The following is a 21,139-nucleotide window of genomic DNA, read 5'->3' on the forward strand; positions in this document are numbered from 1 at the left end:
ATAAATAATATTAAATTAAAGAATGATAACAATGCAGGTGAAAAACAGACAATAACTATGTATAATGTTGAATGTTAACGTTTACCCCCCCGGGTGGAATTAAAGAGTCGCATAGTTTGGGGGAGAAACGATCTCCTCAATCTGTCAGTGGAGCAGGACAGTGACAGCAGTCTGTTGCTGAAGCTGCTCTTCTATTTGGAGATGATTCTATTAAGTGGATGCAGTGGATTCTCCATAATTGATAGGAGCCTGCTGAGCGCCCTTCGCTCTGCCACAGATGTTAAACTGTCCAGCTCCATGCCAACAATAGAGCTTGCCTTCCTCACCAGTTTGTCCAGACGTGAGGCGTCTTTCCTCTTAATGCTGCCTCCTCAGCACACCACTGCGTAGAAGAGGCGCTCGCCACAACTGTTTGATAGAACATCTGCAGCATCTTATTGCAGATGTTGAAGGAAGCCAGCCTTCTAAGGTAGTATAACCGGCTCTGTCCTTTCTTGCACAGCGCATCAGCATTGGCAGTCCAGTCTAATTTATCATCCAGCTGCACTCCCAGATATTTATAGGTCTGCACCATCTGCACACAGTTGCCTTTGATGATCACTAGGTCTATGAGGGGTCTGGGCCTCCTAAAATCCACCACCAGCTCTTTGGTTTTGCTGGTGTTCAGGTGTAGGTGGTTTGAGTCGCACCATTTAACAAAGTCATTGATTAGGTCCCTATACTCCTCCTCCAGCCCATTCCTGATACAGCCCACGATAGCAGTGTCATCAGCGAACTTTTGCACATGGCAGGACTCCGAGTTGTATTGGAAGTCCGATGTATATAGGCTGAACAGGACCGGAGAAAGTACAGTCCCCTGTGGCGCTCCTGTGTTGCTGACCACAATGTCAGACGTGCAGTTCCCAAGACGCACATACTGAGGTCTGTCTTTAAGATAGTCCACGATCCATGCCACTAGGTATGAATCTAATCCCATCTCTGTCAGCTTGTCCCTAAGGAGCAGAGGTTGGATTGTGTTGAAGGCGCTAGAGAAGTCTAGAAACATAATTCTTACAGCACCACTGCCTCTGTCCAAGTGAGAGAGGGATCGGTGTAGCATATAGATGATGGCATCCTCTGCTCCCACCTTCTCCTGATATGCAAAATGCAGAGGGTCAAGGGCGTGTTGAACCTGTGGCCTAAGGTGGTGAAGCAGCAGCCTCTCCATGGTCTTCATCACATGTGATGTCACAGCAACAGGCCGAAAGTCATTCAGCTCACTAGGACGTGATACCTTTGGGATTGGGGTGATACAAGATGTTTTCCAAAGCCTCGGGACTTTCCCCTGTTCCAGGCTCAGGTTGAAGATGCGCTGTAGAGGGCCCCCCAGCTCCGATGCACAGACCTTCAGCAGTCGTGGTGATACTCCATCTGGACCCGCTGCTTTGCTGGCACGAAGTCTCCTCAGCTCTCTGCTCACTTGCGCTGTTGTAATTATGGGTGGGGATGTCTTTCCTATGCTGGTATCAGCAGAAGGATGTGTGGAGGGTGCAATACTCCGAGGTGAGAGTGAGAGTGGGTTAGGGTGGTCAAACCTGTTAAAGAAGTTGTTCATTTGGTTTGCTCTCTTCACGTCTCTCTCAATGGTGGTACCCCGCTTCGAGCTGCAGCCAGTGATGATCTTCATCCCATCCCACACTTCCTTCATGCTGTTATTCTGCAACTTCTGCTCCAGCTTTCTCCTGTACTGCTCCTTCGCCGCCCTGAGCTGGACTCGGAGTTCCTTCTGCACGCGCTTGAGCTCATGCTGATCACCGTTTTTAAAAGCCCTTTTCTTCTGGTTCAAAAGGCCCTTGATGTCACTTGTAATCCATGGCTTGTTGTTAGCATAGCAGCGTACAGTTCTTACTGGAACTACAATATCCATACAGAAGTTGATGTAGTCAGTAGTGCAGTCAACAACTTCCTCAATGTTCTCATTATGAGATCCCTGCAGGATATCCCTGTCTGTAGTTCCAAAAAGTTCTCTCAGAGTATTCTCAGCCTCCGGGGTCCACTTCCTGAATGATCGTGTGGTTACAGGTAGGACTCTCACTTTTGGTTTATAGTGAGGCTGAAGCAGAACCAGGTTATGATCTGCTTTCCCAAGCGCAGGCAGCGCAGTCTGGCTGAGGATGGAGTTCTTAGTTCTTAGTCAAAATATGCCAGCTTACACAGACATATGAATCCAAATATTGAATTTTTTCTCATGGTCTCACTGCAAACAGCCTAAAACAGCTTAGGCTTAATTAGACAAAGCTTGAATATTATTCTTTAAAGAGTGAAGCTACATAAGCTCATGACTATTTGAAAAAATTCCATTTCCTTTCTAGTTTGTCTGGCACACTGCAAATGCTGTATCAAACAGTAATAAGACAAATTAATAATTCACCTAGGACACAAACACTGCCCTCTAAAGATGTTTTAAATAACTGTGTAAATGCTGTAGGACAAAGCACCATCTTGTTAGGCTTCCAGTGGCACATAAGACCTCCTATGTAGGAAAAAAAAAACAAACAAACAACAGACTCCTCACCTGTATTTCAGAATAATCATGTAGTTCTACTAATGTTTATGCAGTTAGCTTTCTGTGTTTCATCTGATTAGAAGTGTTACTAAAATAGATTAACCAAAAGGACAGGACATTGTACATCTAAGAAACCAATGGCAAAATGTTTATTTCTTTCCTTAAACTCCATTTTCTTTCTCTTACATCAGCCAAGTTTAGGTCTGACTTCTGCTTTATAGTGGAACACTTAGCCAAGTGTCTAACCGATATGGAGTTTTTAGACTGATAATGTTAACATGTGGGCAGAAAAGATGACCGATTAATGATATTGCTGGTGCGTTTAAGCATTAATTTTCCTGGGAAAATATGAACGAAAAGAAAGACACTATGTGTATGATTTTTACACATGAACATATATTAATATTTCATCTTATGATGAATTGTAGTAAAATGTATAAAAATCCTTTTTGCTTCAATTTCTGAAAGATAAGAAGGTATAACTTAATAAATACAAGTTAGAATAAAATCACAAATGTACATAGCTGCAAGGGTCCAGAGCCAATCCCAAAGCATTGAATGCAAGGTAGGAAATAACCCTGCACAAAGCACCATTTCATCACAGGGTCCACTAACCCATGCATCCACACTTGTGCTCAACTGGGATTTATTCAAATTAAACTTCGCTTCTTTGAGGATGTGGGAGATACAACAAAGCATTCAAAATTTACTAAGACAGAGGAGAACATGCAGACTCAACATCAAAAATGTCAAGGCAGGCATTTCTAACTCCTAATGATAAGTCCGTGATGCAGATTTATTAACTACTGCGATACCTTAATTTATTTGGTCTTCTGGTTAAAAGAAAGCTTGGCTAAAAAAGCTGAGAAAGCACACATCTTCACTTGTGGCTTTATTGCTCTGGCCACTTTGTGACATTTTGCATACTCTTCCTTTCCCACGTCATATTCAAGTTGGCTGTGTACTTTGTATTCCGTGGTGTGTGAAAAACAATGTGATGCCATTTCAATTTATTTTATATTAGTTTTTTATCTAACTGAAATAATATCATCATGCTTAGTGAAACAATGTGACCAAGTAAAAGTGTTACATGTATTTGTTGATTACTTTATAGTTCTTTGCTGAAGACAGACAACAATTCACATGTGGGAAATAACATTTTGTAATATCAATAACAGCATCAGGAAAAGATTTGTCAAGGTAAAAAATATATGCAAATTGGGCCAAGTCCAAGATGGAGGAGAGAGACAGAAATTCACGTCTGGGTACCAACATTCAATTGCATTGATTGTAGCAGTAATATGTAGTCTTCTGTGTAATCAAACAAAGAAAAATATCAATTACACTTTTCTGAAAATAATTTCAGAGCTGCAATAACATGGGTACCAGAACTGACAGCAATATAGGAAAAAGTCAAGGAAGGACAAGAGTATGTTATGCATACTGATTGAATGATAAATATTTATAATTACTATGACAAATGTTGTTGGACGTAGCACTTCAAGTGTTGACAATCAACGCTTGTTACTATCACTGAGCAAGTTAAGGGATATCGGTTTGCAAACTGTGACGGCATATACTAGGAAAACCTAATAAACATGCCTTGCTTTTAAGAGTTTCAATATCATATTGGGCCTAGTATCAATCAAGGTTGCCACGATACATTTGCAGAAGGCTAATATCAGTTGATATTGGCCCTAGTGTAGCAAACAACAAAAGGCAGGAAGCTGACCCATTCTTTGTGTAGCAGGACACACTGACAGTTTTCTGAACACCATGTGGGACTTACTAGTTCAGAGATCCACTCTTCTAAGCTTAAGCTCTTTGCCAATGACTGAGTGTAGGCTGGGAAGACGTGGAAGCATCACTGCTTCAAGAAGGGAACTTCTGGGATAACAGTTTAGGTGCTGAAGAGTCACACTTTTGCCTATAAAGTTGTTGAGGACACAGCAAAAAGTCTAACAATGAGAAGAAAGATGACACTGCACGATGGACAGAAAGGACCACTTTGTAAACACAACTATTACTCCACTGAAAGCAAATGAGTTCACTCAAACCCAGCACAACAACTCACACATATCCACACAGCTTTGGACCTAATTCTATAAGGACTGTAATTGTAAAACTGCTTATTCGTGCCAAGATAAATCAGAACTCTAAGCTCTAAGTAGTTAGTAAACAATCATCCAAGGGATTATTTTGTTCAAGTTTGGTTGTATGGAAGATAAAATTTACAGTACAGTAATCCCTCGCTACTTCGCGGTTCACTTTTCGCGGATTCACGACTTCACGGATTTTATATGTAAGCATATCTAAATATATAACGTGGATTTTTCGCTGCTTCGCGGGTTTCTGCGGGCAATGGGTCTTTTTACTTCTGGTATTTGCTTCCTCAGTTGGTTTGCCCAGTTGATTTCATACAAGAGATGCTATTGGCGGATGGCTAAGAAGCTACCCAATCAGAGCACGCAGTTAAGTTCCTGTGTGCTGCTGATTGGCTCAGCGACGGAGTGCTGCATTAACCAGGAAGTCTCATCTCACTCATTCAGCATTAACGTGCTCTTGCTACTGCAACTTCGGGCGCTGAGAACAAATGCCAGTGCCGGTGTGGTTCCATATTTACCCGACGAGGTAAGAAGGCGGTATCGTGGCAGCAGAGCCGGCACTAAGCTAAAAATGAAGTGGCTTGCGAGAAAGTGGCGTTTCAAGCCTTCGGTGCCTTCTGTGATTCTGGGGAATGTAAACTCAATCTCAAATAAGATCGACGAACTGGCTGCGCTGGTGAAAAATGTAAGGACCTACAGAGAATGCAGTTTGTTGTGTTTCTGCGAAACGTGGCTAACTAACACCATCCCAGATGCCAACGTGGAGCTACCCGGGTTTAGCACAGTTAGAGCGGACAGAGATGCAAGTACCTGTGGGAAGCACAAAGGAGGAGGACTCGCTCTCTATGTTAATACACGGTGGTGTCACTCTGGACATGTTAACATCAAAATCTCCACTTGCTGCAGGGATATCGAACTGTTGGCCGTAAGTTTACGTCCCTACTACTTGCCCAGAGAGTTTGGACATGTCATTGTTGTCATCGTGTATATTCCTCCTCGGGCAGACGTGGAGTCAGCGAGTGACATCATCCATTCCGCTGTTGCTAAGTTACAAACGCAGCACCCTGAGGCGCTTGTGCTAATCGCTGGAGACTTTAACCATGTGACGCTGGACAAAACATTGCCTGCATTTTCCCAGTATGTGGACTGTAACACCCGGGGAAATAAGACTATTGATTTACTGTATGCAAACGTTAAAGACGCATACAGTGCCACCCCGCTGCCTGCGCTTGGGAAAGGAGATCATAATCTGGTTCAGCTTCAGCCTCACTATAAACCAAAAGTTAGAGTCCTACCTACAACCACACGATCATTCAGGAAGTGGACCCCGGAGGCTGAGAATACTCTGAGAGAACTTTTTGGAACTACAGACTGGGATATCCTGCAGGGATCTCATAATGAGAACATTGAGGAAGTTGTTGACTGCACTACTGACTACATCAACTTCTGTATGGACATTGTAGTTCCAGTAAGAACAGTACGCTGCTATGCTAACAACAAGCCATGGATCACAAGTGACATCAAGGGCCTTTTGAATCAGAAGAAAAGGGCTTTTAAAGACGGTGATCAGCATGAGCTCAAGCGCGTGCAGAAGGAACTCCGAGTCCAACTCAGGGCGGCGAAGGAGCAGTACAGGAGAAAGCTGGAGCAGAAGTTGCAGAATAACAGCATGAAGGAAGTGTGGGATGGGATGAAGATCATCACTGGCTGCAGCTCGAAGCGGGGTACCACCATTGAGAGAGACGTGAAGAGAGCAAACCAAATGAACAACTTTTTTAACAGGTTTGACCACCCTAACCCACTCTCACTCTCACCTCGGAGTACTGCACCCTCCACACATCCTTCTGCTGATACCAGCATAGGAAAAACATCCCCACCCATAATAACAACAGCGCAAGTGAGCAGAGAGCTGAGGAGACTTCGTGCCAGCAAAGCAGCGGGTCCAGATGGAGTATCGCCACGACTGCTGAAGGTCTGTGCATCGGAGCTGGGGGGTCCTCTACAGCGCATCTTCAACCTGAGCCTGGAACAGGGGAGAGTCCCGAGGCTTTGGAAAACATCTTGTATCACCCCAGTCCCAAAGGTATCACGTCCTAGTGAGCTGAATGACTTTCGGCCTGTTGCTCTGACATCACATGTGATGAAGACCATGGAGAGGCTGCTGCTTCACCACCTGAGGCCACAGGTTCAACACGCCCCTTGACCCTCTGCAGTTTGCATATCAGGAGAAGGTGGGAGCGGAAGATGCCATCATCTATATGCTACACCGATCCCTCTCCCATTTGGACAGAGGCAGTGGTGCTGTAAGAATTATGTTTCTAGACTTCTCTAGCGCCTTCAACACAATCCAACCTCTGCTCCTTAGGGACAAGCTGACAGAGATGGGATTAGATTCATACCTAGTGGCATGGATCGTGGACTATCTTAAAGACAGACCTCAGTATGTGCGTCTTGGGAACTGCACGTCTGACATTGTGGTCAGCAACACAGGAGCGCCACAAGGGACTGTACTTTCTCCGGTCCTGTTCAGCCTATATACATCGGACTTCCAATACAACTCGGAGTCCTGCCATGTGCAAAAGTTCGCTGATGACACTGCTATCGTGGGCTGTATCAGGAATGGGCTGGAGGAGGAGTATAGGAACCTAATCAATGACTTTGTTAAATGGTCCGACTCAAACCACCTACACCTGAACACCAGCAAAACCAAGGAGCTGGTGGTGGATTTTAGGAGGCCAGACCCCTCATAGACCCAGTGATCATCAAAGGTGACTGTGTGCAGATGGTGCAGACCTATAAATATCTGGGAGTGCAGCTGGATGATAAATTAGACTGGACTGCCAATACTGATGCGCTGTGCAAGAAAGCACAAAGCCGGTTATACTTCCTTAGAAGGCTGGCTTCCTTCAACATCTGCAATAAGATGCTGCAGATGTTCTATCAAACAGTTGTGGCGAGCGCCCTCTTCTACGCAGTGGTGTGCTGGGGGAGGCAGCATTAAGAGGAAAGACGCCTCACGCCTGGACAAACTGGTGAGGAAGGCAGGCTCTATTGTTGGCATGGAGCTGGACAGTTTAACATCTGTGGCAGAGCGAAGGGCGCTCAGCAGGCTCCTATCAATTATGGAGAATCCACTGCATCCACTAAATAATGTCATCTCCAGACAGAAGAGCAGCTTCAGCGACAGACTGCTGTCACTGTCCTGCTCCACTGACAGACTGAGGAGATCGTTCCTCCCCCCAAACTATGCGACTCTTTAATTCCACCAGGGGGGGGTAAACGTTAACATTTAACATTATACAAAGTTATTGTCTGTTTTTTTTTTTTTCACCTGTATTATTATCATTCTTTAATTTAATATTATTTATTGTATCAGTATGCTGCTGCTGAAGAATGTGAATTTCCCATTGGGATTAATAAAGTATCTATCTATCTATCTATCTCTATCTATCTATCATTCAGGGGATTATCACCTTCATCGTCGTCATTTTTACTGCGCAGCATATTCATCACCATCATCACGTCCTATATAGCTACGTGTACTTCGCTATACAGTAAGTGTAAACTTATCTACCGATTTCATATTGCTTAGCAGTTGTCCCTGTTATTAATAGAGTAAAGGGTGGGTTGTAAACAATACAGGGAGGGTTTAAAAACGTCCAAATACACGTTAAATAATTAAATAAATATGGTGTCTCTACTTCGCGGAAATTCAGTTATCGCGGTCGGCCTTGGAACCTATCTCCCGCGATAAGTGAGGGATTACTGTATATATTAGCATAAATAGCCATAAAAGTAATTAACAGCTTCTGAAGCATTAGGTTTAGCATAAATTAGAATGTCAAGCAAATAGTTAAATAAAAACATTAGTCATATTGCATTATTTTTAAGCTTGAAGCAGAATTACCAATTTGGGAAAGGAAGGACACAATAAAAAGAGAATGACGCACAGAAACTATCGAGGACAGAAGAAGGGGGAACATGTACACCTGTTGTTCAAAAATTAGGAAGCTGAGGAACGATACCAATGACATAATATAGAAAAATGGTCCTGGTAGGCACGCGAGAAGCCAGCTGGAATAGTGAATCAGCAGAAACAGCAAAAGGCATTGCTACTAACAAGGTCAAGATGATGTAATTCATGGAAAATAAAATTAGTATATTCATGTACTAGTATAAATAAATATAGAGAAATATATAAGCATTAACCTTAGTGCAAATATTAATGCAAGTCAGGCCTGCCAAGCAAATGATTAAATAAAAGCACATGCCATATTTCTTTTTAATTAAAGCTTAGCTTTAAGCTACCAAGTATTAACTAGCTTGCAAGCCAAGGAAAGGGAAGTGATAAGAGAAAAGCCCAAAAATGGAAGAACTTCTGCCCGGCCAAGGACCAATCAAAATAAGCAAAAACAGAAAGTAAAAATGAACAATAGACAGTAACAATACAGAAGGCCAGCTGTAGGCAAAGTCAGGAGATAATAATGGTTCCCATGAGAACTCGAGGTATTGGCTGGGCAGGTGCAAATGGGAGTCAGAGAAAAGAGCAAATGAGCTAATTTGAGCGAGGTCAGAGTGATAAGAAATTACTATATAAGCTTTGAGTTCTGAACTGTTCAGGGCTCAGCTCAATTTGGCTGTATTGGGTTGAGTCCGTGTTGTTATTATTATTGTTGTTTTATTGCAATAAAGCTATAAACTCTGTTTGCCTATCCACTCAGAACTAATAGCCTTCATTTCAGTTAAAAAGCCTTTTGGTGACAATTTTTGGCCACGACAGTTGTTTCTATGTAACGAGCTCATGACTATCTAAGGGAAAAGACTAGTTTTTTCAAGCGTTTAACTAATTTAACGACAAAAAGACCTAATGATTTAGCTCTATCCCATCAACTGCTGGACACTGGAGTAAGAATGAGACAACTTTGATATTAGGTTAAAATTCCAAAAGTGAAACAGTAACTGAAAAAGCTTGTAAAAATGAATTTAGAAACCTTTAAATGTACAACAGAGAGCCAGATTCTTCTAAGTCTATCCCAATCTTGTGCTCCTTCTTTACTGCTGATAAAAGAGCGTATCACATATCTAATAATATATCTAAGCGTAATCTTATTTTATCAATAAATTGTATTATTCTGTTTTTTAAAACTATGACTCAGTTACTATGATACTATGAAGTCTAATGACTGAGAACTTCATCTACAGAGAAAGGGAAGTAAAATAAAGTGGGAACCTTATCAATTGTCCAATTATGTGCATTTCCAAAGGCCAAACTAATACATTTATTTAAATCAATGAATCTATTTGTCCTTCTCTCATGTCCAGTGCTGCCAACACCAGTTTTGGCTCCCCATAACCCAAGAGTTGAATAACTGAGTTTAAAAAATGAGGCTACTTTGAAAAATGAAGCAGACTGTTCTTTTACATACAGAGATGAGGTGGAACAGCTGTCTGCATGGTGTGAAGACAACAATCTCTCTCTCAATGTCGACAAGAGAGATAATCGTGGACTTCAGAAAATCACGTCCTGCCCACATCCCACTCAGCATCAACGGTTTAGATGTGGAGACTATTAGGAGTACCAAGTTCCTCGGTGTGCACATAACTGAGGAACTTATGTGGACACATAACACTAAACAAGAAAGCCCAGCAGAGACTACACTTCCTGAGGTGACTGAAGCGAGCATGTCTTCCCCCTTCCATCCTCACCATGTTCTACAGAGGCACCATTGAGAGTGTTCTGACCAGCTGTATCACTGTCTGGTATGGCAACTGCAACATATCCGACCGCAAGCGCCTGCAAAGGATAGTGAAGACAGCAGAGAACATTATTGGGGTGCCTCTCCCTTCACTACAGGACATATTTACAAAAGCAGTGTACGCAAGGCCTGCTGCATTGTGCAGGACCCCTTACACCCCTCACATGGACTTTTCACACTTCTGCCATCCAAGAGAAGATACTGCAGCATCAAAGCCAGATCTGCCAGGCTGCAGGAGAGTTTTTACCCCCCAAGCTGTTAGACTCCTTAACACCAGGCTGCCCCCTGGGACATTCCACACGGCCTCAACCACCTCTAAAAACAGAACTTTTATACATGTGAGCCACTGTCCTGCAAAGACGAGTGTGCATGTAGAGAAGAACTGAAAATCTCCTACTGACCTTTAAGTATTTTGACACTCTTGTTATCCTTCTGCTGTGAAACATTCTGACCTGTCATTGTTTACACATGTCTTAAACAACTATAATCATACACTGGTAATTTCTGTATTATCTATATCTATTATTTATTATTTATTTATTATATTACATATCTTACACATCAATATTGCTGCTACTTCTTTGTCTTGTCTTTGCGCAATGTCTTGTTTGTGTTTTAATTTTAATTTAAATTTTAATTCTATTTTTATTTTATTTTTTTTTAATATTTTTATTTTATTAATTTTCATTGTAATCATTCCATACAAACAGATCAATTTATAACACAACAAAATTGAAGAAAAATCAAACCCCACCCCTGAGAAGGAGAGCTTAGCTAAAGGAAAATTGCTTAAGGCTTTTTAATAAGGCAACATTAAACAAAGGAAAGGGAGAAGTAAATATATATGTGAGATGGAGAAGGGAGTTAAATGCGGTAATAGTTATTTCTGTTATTCTAAAATAATATTGATTAAATCCTGCCAGGTTTTGAAAAAATTTTGTACAGATCCTCTAACTGAGAATTAGATTTTTTCCAATTTCAAATAATATAAAACATCAGTTTCCCACTGACTTATAAGAGGAGAATTAGGATTCTTCCAATTTAACAAAATAAGTCTGCGTGCCAAAAGTGTAGTGAATGCAATCACCGTTTGCTTGTCCTTCTCCAATTCAAGTCCATCTGGAAGAACACCGAACACAGCTGTTAATGGGTTAGGAGGGATTGTGATACCAAGGCTGTCTGAAAGGCACTTAAAAATTTTTGTCCAAAATGATGTTAGTTTGGTGCAGGCCCAGAACATGTGACCCAGTGAGGCAGGAGCTTGGTTGCAGCGTTCGCAGGTTGGATCCTGCCCTGGAAACATTTTGGACAGTTTTAAGTGAGACAGATGAGCTTGATATATAATTTTTAGTTGAATAATTCTATGCTTTGCGCATATAGAACTCGAGTGAATTCTCTGCTTTGCTACCTTCCACTCCTTTTCTGATATATTGATTAAGAGATCTTCTTCCCAATGTCCTATTGGATCTTTGAAAGGTAGGGACTCTAATAAGATTTTATATATTGCGGAAATAGTGTTTAATTCCTCGAAATTGAGCAGTATTTTTTCCAGCATGATGGAGGGTGCAAGGTGGGGGAAATCAGGCAATTTCTGTTTAACAAAACTTCTAATATGAAGATAGTAAAAGAAATGTGTAGCTGGGAGGTTGAATTTTGAACGTAATTGTTCAAAAGATGTAAATATGTTGTCTATATAAAGATCTCTGAGCATTTTAATCCCAAAACTTTTCCAGGTATTAAAAACTGGATATACTTGCAAAGGTTGAAAGAGGTGGTTCTCTTGCAGAGGTGCCACTGATAAAAGATTTTCCATCTTAAAATGCTTTCTAATTTGGTTCCATATTCTGAGTGAGTAAAGCATAATTGGGTTATTAGTATATTTGCGATAACTTTCATTTATTGGAGAGCAGAGCAGGGAATATAAAGAAGTACTACAGGATTTTACTTCTATTGCGGACCAAGCCTGTGTATGTTCATTTATTTGTGTCCAGGTTTTTATGGCTTGTATGTTTGCTGCCCAGTAATAAAACTGAAAATTAGGTAAAGCCATGCCACCTTTAATTCTATTTTTAAATTATTATTTGCACGTCATGTTGTTACATTGTAGACCCTGAGCTTTGCAATTTCGTCTATCTGTATACTTGTATATGGTTGAAATGACAATAAAGTTCACTTTGACTTTACTACTACTACTATTAATAATAATAATAATAATTTTCATTTCATCAGGCTATTTAGCCCAACTTCTGAAAAGTAGTATTGATGAAATTTCAAGGCCATCAAAATAAAATTATGACAATATGTGGAACCTTATCGATGTGAAGAAAAATGTCCTTATGTTTGTGTGTATTTTACCTTTCCACCAGTGCGCTATTTCTTAGTTGAAATTCTGATCTTAAAGTAACACAAAAAACATGAAAACCTCTGCATGCTTATTTGCGACAGTTTACATACATTTTTTTTTTTTTTTAAACACAGTGCGGAAAACACCTTTACAAAAAAAATGGCTTACATGTTCAAGAGACACGCAAAGGGCTTGTCGTGGAGTAGCAAAAAATTGTGAATCGAGTGGCCTCAAATCCCTGAGCTGCAGATACTTGCAATCCCCATAATCAATTCTTATCACTTCCACTAGGACATTTGGAATATCTTCATGAGCTTTACACGGGTTGTTACCTAAACAGAAAATATAGGAAATAAGTACAATGCTTTTGTTAAAATTATAAAGTTGAAGGCTTTCCGAGTTCTAAGCTGAACTTCAGTAAGCTCCTGTAGTAAAAAAGAAGTCTCACTCATTACTGAATAGAATACATTTGAATAGATAGATAGATAGATAGATAGATAGATAGATAGATAGATAGATAGATAGATAGATAGATAGATAGATAGATAGATAGATAGATAGATAGATAGATAGATAGATAGATAGATAGATAGATAGATAGATACTTTATTAATCCCAATGGGAAATTTACATTCTTCAGCAGCAGCATACTGATACAATAAATAATATTAAATTAAAGAATGATAATAATGCAGGTGAAAAAACAGACAATAACTATGTATAATGTTAAATGTTAACGTTTACCCCCCCGGATGGAATTAAAGAGTCGCATAGTTTGGGGGAGGAACGATCTCCTCAATCTGTCAGTGGAGCAGGACAGTGACAGCAGTCTGTCGCTGAAGCTGCTCTTCTGTCTGGAGATGATACTATTTAGTGGATGCAGTGGATTCTCGATAATCGATAGGAGCCTGTTGAGTGCCCTTCGCTCTGCCACAGATGTTAAACTGTCCAGCTCCATGCCAACAATAGAGCCTGCCTTCCTCACCAGTTTGTCCAGGCGTGAGGCATCTTTCCTCTTAATGCTGCCTCCCCAGCACACCACTGCGTAGAAGAGGACGCTTGCCACAACTGTCTGATAGAACATCTGCAGCATCTTATTGCAGATGTTGAAGGACGCCAGCCTTCTAAGGTAGTATAGTCAGCTCTGTCCTTTCTTGCACAGCGCATCAGTATTGGCAGTCCAGTCTAATTTATCATCCAGCTGCACTCCCAGATATTTATTGATCTGCACTATCTGCACACAGTCACCTTTGATAATCACTGGGTCTATGAGGGGTCTGGGCCTCCTAAAATCCACCACCAGCTCCTTGGTTTTGCTGGTGTTCAGGTGTAGGTGATTTGAGTCGCACCATTTAACAAAGTCATTGATTAGGTCCCTATACTCCTCCTCCAGCCCATTCCTGATGCAGCCCACGATAGCAGTGTCATCAGCGAACTTTTGCACATGGCAGGACTCCGAGTTGTATTGGAAGTCCAATGTATATAGGCTGAACAGGACCGGAGAAAGTACAGTCCCCTGTGGCGCTCCTGTGTTGCTGACCACAATGTCAGACGTGCAGTTCCCAAGACGCACATACTGAGGTCTGTTTTTAAGATAGTCCACGATCCATGCTACTAGGTATGAATCTAATCCCATCTCTGTCAGCTTGTCCCTAAGGAGCAGAGGTTGGATTGTGTTGAAGGCGCTAGAGAAGTCTAGAAACATAATTCTTACAGCACCACTGCCTCTGTCCAAGTGAGAGAGGGATCGGTGTAGCATATAGATGATGGCATCCTCCGCTCCCACCTTCTCCTGATATGCAAACTGCAGAGGGTCAAGGGCGTGTTGAACCTGTGGCCTAAGGTGGTGAAGCAGCAGCCTCTCCATGGTCTTCATCACATGTGATGTTACAGCAACAGGCCGAAAGTCATTCAGCTCACTAGGACGCGATACCTTTGGGACTGGGGTGATATATATACTGGGGTGAAAACTATTATTGTCATAACTGCAAGTTCTTACTTTCATGTTTTCCACAGACTTGTGACTGTAATACAACACCAGGTACAGACAAAAAATGAATATCATACATCAAACCCAACATATACTTTTAAAATGTTGAAATACAAGAAATGTGGTCAACATTTTGTATAAAGAATCAGAAATGTGTATACATTTACACAGAATTTTGAATATCACATTATAGTAGTTCAAATCGGCAGATTTAATTTTCAGGATATTTTTGAGTTTTTTGCTGTGTAGTTGAAGACCAGGTGGACTTCTAGTTATTCTATGTTTTCTGCCTACTGTATATAACTGGTTGAAACTGAAATGTTGATTAAAGGGGTTTCAAATGTGCAACATGCATTTTGTTTTCTATGAGGGCAGCCTTTCTGCTTTTCCTGTTCTTGCCCTCTCTTCTGCTGTGCTGGATGCAGAAGCACAACAGATATACAGCAAGCCAAGAAGCAGCCATGTGACATGGTGCTACTTCTGCCTCATTCTGTTTGTTTTTAGCCCTTTGGCCTCAATTCAACTTGTCAAAAAAGGGAATTAAATAAACTGGAATCTGAATGATAATGTGGGGTGAGCTTTTTTACACTAGAGAGGACCCATTTATGCAATACAGAGTATGACAATTCTTAGTTTACATATATACATACGTGTGCTAATATTCCAATACTGCAAATGTCAAAAAGTAAGTGACCTGTAAGGGAGGGCTACACATACAAATATTAATCATTCCAACAACATTCCATAGGGAGAACAATTACAATCTCCCCAAATGAGACATTTGTTTATTTAATATGGGAGCAAAAAATACACCGTCTCATAAAAAGTTAAGTTGGGAAACTGTAAGAAACGCAAGATGCTAAACCAAACTTACGAAAACTTGCTTAAGGTTTTTATTAAATTACTAAATCCCCAACATAAGAGCAAAGCCTTTACCTTTCTCATCGTTACTGTTCTAAAGTGCCTTTCGAAGAAAATGCTAACACATATTTCTATTTCTATGCATAAATTTGGAAAAGACAGAAATGAGTCCTTTAACAAAAGCTTGTTTCAGCTATGCCTAGTATTCTACATACTATAAAATGGATGGACATTTTTATACATCATTGATTCTCAAACTTTCCACAATGAGTACCATCTCAGAAAAAGCAAGTAAGGAGAATTAACTATAGTACATTGAAGATATTAAACACACTGCATTCAAATTAAAAACAACAGCTCTATATCAACAATTAAAATAGAAATGTTAAAATTTGGTGGTTATTGACAACCTAGCCTACGTACATGTCTAATGAGAAATCATCCAGTCCTGTGATGTCTGGGTCAATTGAAGTTAACTTCAGCCTCAGATTACGTCCAGCAATCAACCTGCTTCTGTATTTAGTCTTTATGAAGTAAAGTGAAGAAAAGCCTTTCTCACATAGATGTGGTCGCAAACAAAAGGAGAAAGTGAAGAGCCTTGTGTGAAAGTGCAGGGTATTCACTGTGTTACTCTGTCCAAAAATCCAACAATGTATGACCTCTGAAAGCAGACTTCAGCGTCTGCTCACAAGATAGTTCTATTAAACTCCCCTGCTCACTTAACTGTGAAGTCCTTGGGCATGGCAGATGTTTCAATACTGAATGGGATTTTCATCCAGTTGTGACTTCTGTGATCGCTGTGAAATATTCACTGAACTGTTGTCTGAGAGAGACAAGGTGTGCAACAATGTTGTCCCTAACTCCATCAGCAGGGGTCAGGTCATTGTCACACAGGAAACTATCCAAATTGGAGAAAGCTGAAACATCACATGTCTTGACCTTGGTTTTGAAGAAAGGGAATTTTTGTCCTATAAGAACATTTGGAAATCTCTGTGCACTTTCCTTCTTGAAAGCTACCTTCAGTATGGAGAAGAAATTTAACATATTTGCTGCCCATGTCACTGAGAACATGAAATAGGTGAAATAACATTGGTCTGGCCTTTATGAAATTTGCAATTTTCATAGCTGAGTCTAGTACAGATCTAAGTTCTTCGGACATTTTCTTCACAGTGAGGGCCTCACGATGGCTGCTGCAGTGAGTCCATCATATCTCCTGTGAAAACTTGTGAATTTTGGCTACTAATCCACTGTTGTGACCTGTCATAGCCATAGTCGATTCCCTTGAATAAATGCATTCAGGAACTCGAAGATGTGTTTACCTGTAGTTCTGGTCTGAAGTGACTGACAGAACAGAAAGTCCTCTTGAGCTGCGCTCTGATATTCATATCTAATGTAAACAAGCAAACTGGCCATATCAACAATATCTATAGTCTCGTTGAGCTGAATGGAAAAATAGCAACTACTTTTAATGCACTAAATCTGTGTGTTTTTAACATCATCTGCCATGGCTCCTATTCTCTGTGACACCGTGTCATTGGAAAGCGTCACCAAGTTCTGCTGTTTGGCAGCCTTCTCCCCACACATGATGCGTGTTACCTCTAGGCTAATGGTAGACAGAGTTGTTCTCCAATTGTGTGTGGTTTACCAGCTTTTGCGATGATGAGACTGGCACAATACAAAGCTTCTTGTGGTGTGGCTATGGTTGTAGCACAAAACCAAATTGTTGACTTGGACTGCTTTATGTCCTTAAGTTTTTTCAAAACAAAATCAACTTGTTTGTCTTTCAGCACTGTGTGCTTGGTTGTAAGATGCCATTTAATGTTTTCATACATTCATTACTAAGAACATCACCGCACACAACAGACTCAGACAAGGCTCATCTTCTGTCCCAATCCAAAAGAATCCAAACTTGATGTAACTTGAGTCATATTTCCTTATTGTTTTGTGTCATTTGGTAGCTGGTACAATGGAAACTTCACTGGCACAAATAATGTCGCCACTAACACTTGTGCTACGTTCACTGTCATGGACTTCAGTTTCTGCTGTGCTACTCAACATATTTTGTGCATTTCTAATACTTCCCATATGAAGCCATGATTACAAAATTTTCGAATTAACATGTTTGCTTCCTCTGCTTGCCATCATAGCTTGTGAACCATTTATGGTAATTCTCCAAACAGTTACACTTATTCATATAATCTTTATATATAAGAAAAAAAAAATCTAAGAAGCTTTATAAAACATCTCCAGGACTCCTGACATACCACCCTGAGGGAGTCTGCATACCGTACCACAGTTTGAGAAGCACTGCTATATATCCATAAAGCACATTTAAAATACCAATGACACTAGGCGCCAGAAAAAAGAATGCAGAGGTTTGTAGTCAAATTGGGTCACTAGAATATGAAAGTATAGATTTAAATTACTGAACACAATATTATTAGTACTAAAACAACACTAAAAACACAGTCTGACAACCATGATCCAGTCATAGCTGAGACAGAAACATGAACAGATAAAACTATAACAGCACAAATGCTTTGGTTTTATAAGTAACACTGTTAAAACACATGCAAGTATCTTTTATAAAAAACTAAACAGCAAACAACAGCATACCAGTATGCACGTAAGCAGAAAAAGCAGCTCAGCTGCAACTAACAATATCAATGCTTATAATGGGTAAATCAGTAAGTGCTCCCATGATTATTATACATGACAAAAATTGCCTCTTTTACTTATCTGTTTATGTCTTGAATCTGACATCATTCTTACACTTCTTTTCTATATTAAACACACCAGTATCTTAGTCTGATTATACCTTCAATCGATTTACTGTTGTTTCCATTCCTGCATTATAAAGGGGGCCAGTGTGGGAACAACTTATTTTACCTGGTTCTGTCGGAGGGTCACTTTGTTATAATCCTTCATTTGAGGCAATTGTGCAAATTTGAATTATATGATCAAGGAAATTTGACAACAAAGTTATACTGAAACATTATTTTTCTGTAAAGGGCATTGTGACGAGTTAAGGTGGAAAGGGTTCAGAGCTTAGATGCTGTTATTTTAAGTTCCTAAACAGTTTTCACCTTCAAATCAGCTGTGTGTATATATTAACAAATATGGACATGCAAAACGCAACAAAACCACTTTAATACTGCTGTACAGACCCGCTTACATCCCTTACGTGCCCATGACTGTGTCATATAAAATGTTAGGTAGCAGTGAGTGTTTGCGTGGTGACTGGTGAATGTATTATTGGAAATTACACTTTTACCCTTAGGTACCATTGTAAGAGAACGGTCTCATATCAGTATATACTTTATACACACACACATACATATACATTTTTTCAGCTGAGTGGTGAGAAGGTGTCAGGAAAAGAAATAGGGCTTGCCAATTTAAAAACAATTAAAGGCAACCAGCAGAAACAAAGTGGAAGGGTGAGAACACGCAGTACTTCTTATGTACTCCTCAAAATGCACAATAATACTTCGTCCTCCATGGATTTTCAAGTGTGATAATATAATGTATTTTAAAGAACGGAAGTGGGTGGGGGATGGGGTTGGTGGATTTGTTCCCTCTTGGTGGTATAATACGTATATGCAATATTGCAGAGTACTGGCGTGTCCTTTCGAGGTCACCGTGTAATATGCCACTATCCTCCAGGTCACAAAGCAGAAACAGGAAACTGCTGGTTGCTGAGTTCATTGCATGGACCACATGAATGTCAATGATGTATACAAAAAGTTAAGGTAAACCACGATTTAGTATATATTGCTTTTGATCTAAATCCTCCAAAACTTTGTAACATTACAAAGTTGCAGATCCAAAATGTTGCATTCAACTCTGATTGAAGTTACCACTTTTACAGGATGTACTACAAAATGAAATTATTTTTTATACCCAAAAATGTTCATTATTCCAGCTAATTAAATGTTTTAATTCAAAACAATACAGTTTCTATAAAGTTGTGTTTTGCAATGTCCCCCAACAAAAGCCAAAGTCAGTCAGTAGGAATAGCAAGAATTTATCCATGGCAGTAATGCTGTACTCATGGGCAAATGTTTGTAGCGTTAGTAAGGAGCTCCTGTGAAATCATAATATTAGTCCAAGTATTTAAAAAAAGAAAAAGAAAAAAGTGCTCCTTCTCTGGAGTGTGTTCCTGTAAAGCCTACTTCATCCAACCATTATCCAATCCGCTATATCCTAACTACAGGGTCACAGGGGTCTGCTGCAGCCAATCCCAGCCAACACAGGGCACAAGGTTGGAAACAAACCCTGGGCAGGACGCCATCCCACCGCAGTACGCAGCAAAGCCTACTTCTCAGACTAATTTTTTCAAGGCACCTTTCTTGTCTTCTGTCTGTTTTTATATACATCCTGACTTGGTGACTTTCTCAATATGCCTTCTATTCCATTTCTCTTCCTTGTGTATCTGACACTTGCACTTCCTCTTTCGATTACTTCACCAAAGCCAAGCTGACCAATGATATTGCTTTAAATGATAGGAGACACACACACACACACACACACACACACACACACACACACACACAGTCCATAGTGCTTTATTATATAGTAGACAATATACAGAAAAGTACTTGGTTAGTTGCATAGTGCTTGTAGTACATACAATTAACGACAGCACTATAATTGAGGTCTACCGTTTTAGGTAATTTCCTGGTCAAAGTTGGGTAGTGAAAATTATTTAATAACAACACAAAGAAAATCAGTGCCCTATTCTGGAATATTAAAATATAAGAAGCTGCCATTTTGTTTAATTAAGACAAATTCCTGGATTTAAGAAAATTTTCTTTAAATTACACATCTTGCTTTTGTTCTCACTCTCTATGTACATGTACAGAATACTGAAATAAGGACTAATACTATGCATAAAATTACTTCAGATTGTAACCTTAAGGGCAGAAAGACAGAAGGTTCAAATCAACAGGAGACTTTTTATTAATAAATTCATAAAAATGGAAACCAGAAACCAATGGTAGATGACATAAAAGTAAATATGAGATCCTTCAGCACAAGATTGAAAAGAATAAAAATGAGAGAGCAACAAAACTTTGGGAGCCCTTTCAGAAAAGCCTATTACTTTTATAAAGGTTATTAATAAGATTCAGTTAGTGACATAAACTTGTACAATGTTTCAGTTAAATACCTTTATATCTCAAATGGAATGTACTATCAAAAATATAAATTAGATCAGTGGCAGCCCACGTAAGGATGATTTGTTTATTTGTCGAAAACTGAAGTTATTTATTAGGTCCTCACCCGGGATGAGTCGGGGAGAAACACATTACCTGGACAGCAGGCCAGTGCGACGATGCAGACACATTGGTCGGTGAAACAAAAATAATTCTGTGCCCAAACAGTACAAAATAATGGACAGATCAGCAGAAACCAGGAGCAGGTCAATCACCCATATGTCAGGTGGCAGCGGCTTGGGATATAGAGTCTGGAAATGGAGCTTTGTAGGGGTCCCCACGTTCCAATAGAGGATGCTGTCAGGAGAGGATCTCTCCGTTT

At 40.1% G+C, this 21,139-nt stretch overlaps 1 protein-coding gene across 4 annotated transcripts in view; it reads right to left on the reverse strand.

Moving 5' to 3' along the window:
* The window catches only part of LOC114662109 (uncharacterized), a 56,178-nt gene that overhangs the window by 9,123 nt on the left and 25,916 nt on the right, over nt 1–21,139 (reverse strand). For all 4 annotated transcript variants that reach the window (XM_051934366.1, XM_051934365.1, XM_051934364.1 and 1 more), the window contains one exon: nt 12,919–13,082. In XM_051934366.1, coding sequence (XP_051790326.1) covers nt 12,919–13,082 — 164 coding nt within the window. The remainder of the gene's footprint in view (nt 1–12,918; nt 13,083–21,139) is intronic.

Source organism: Erpetoichthys calabaricus, chromosome 12, assembly GCF_900747795.2.
Source record: "Erpetoichthys calabaricus chromosome 12, fErpCal1.3, whole genome shotgun sequence".
Lineage (NCBI taxonomy): Eukaryota > Metazoa > Chordata > Cladistia > Polypteriformes > Polypteridae > Erpetoichthys > Erpetoichthys calabaricus.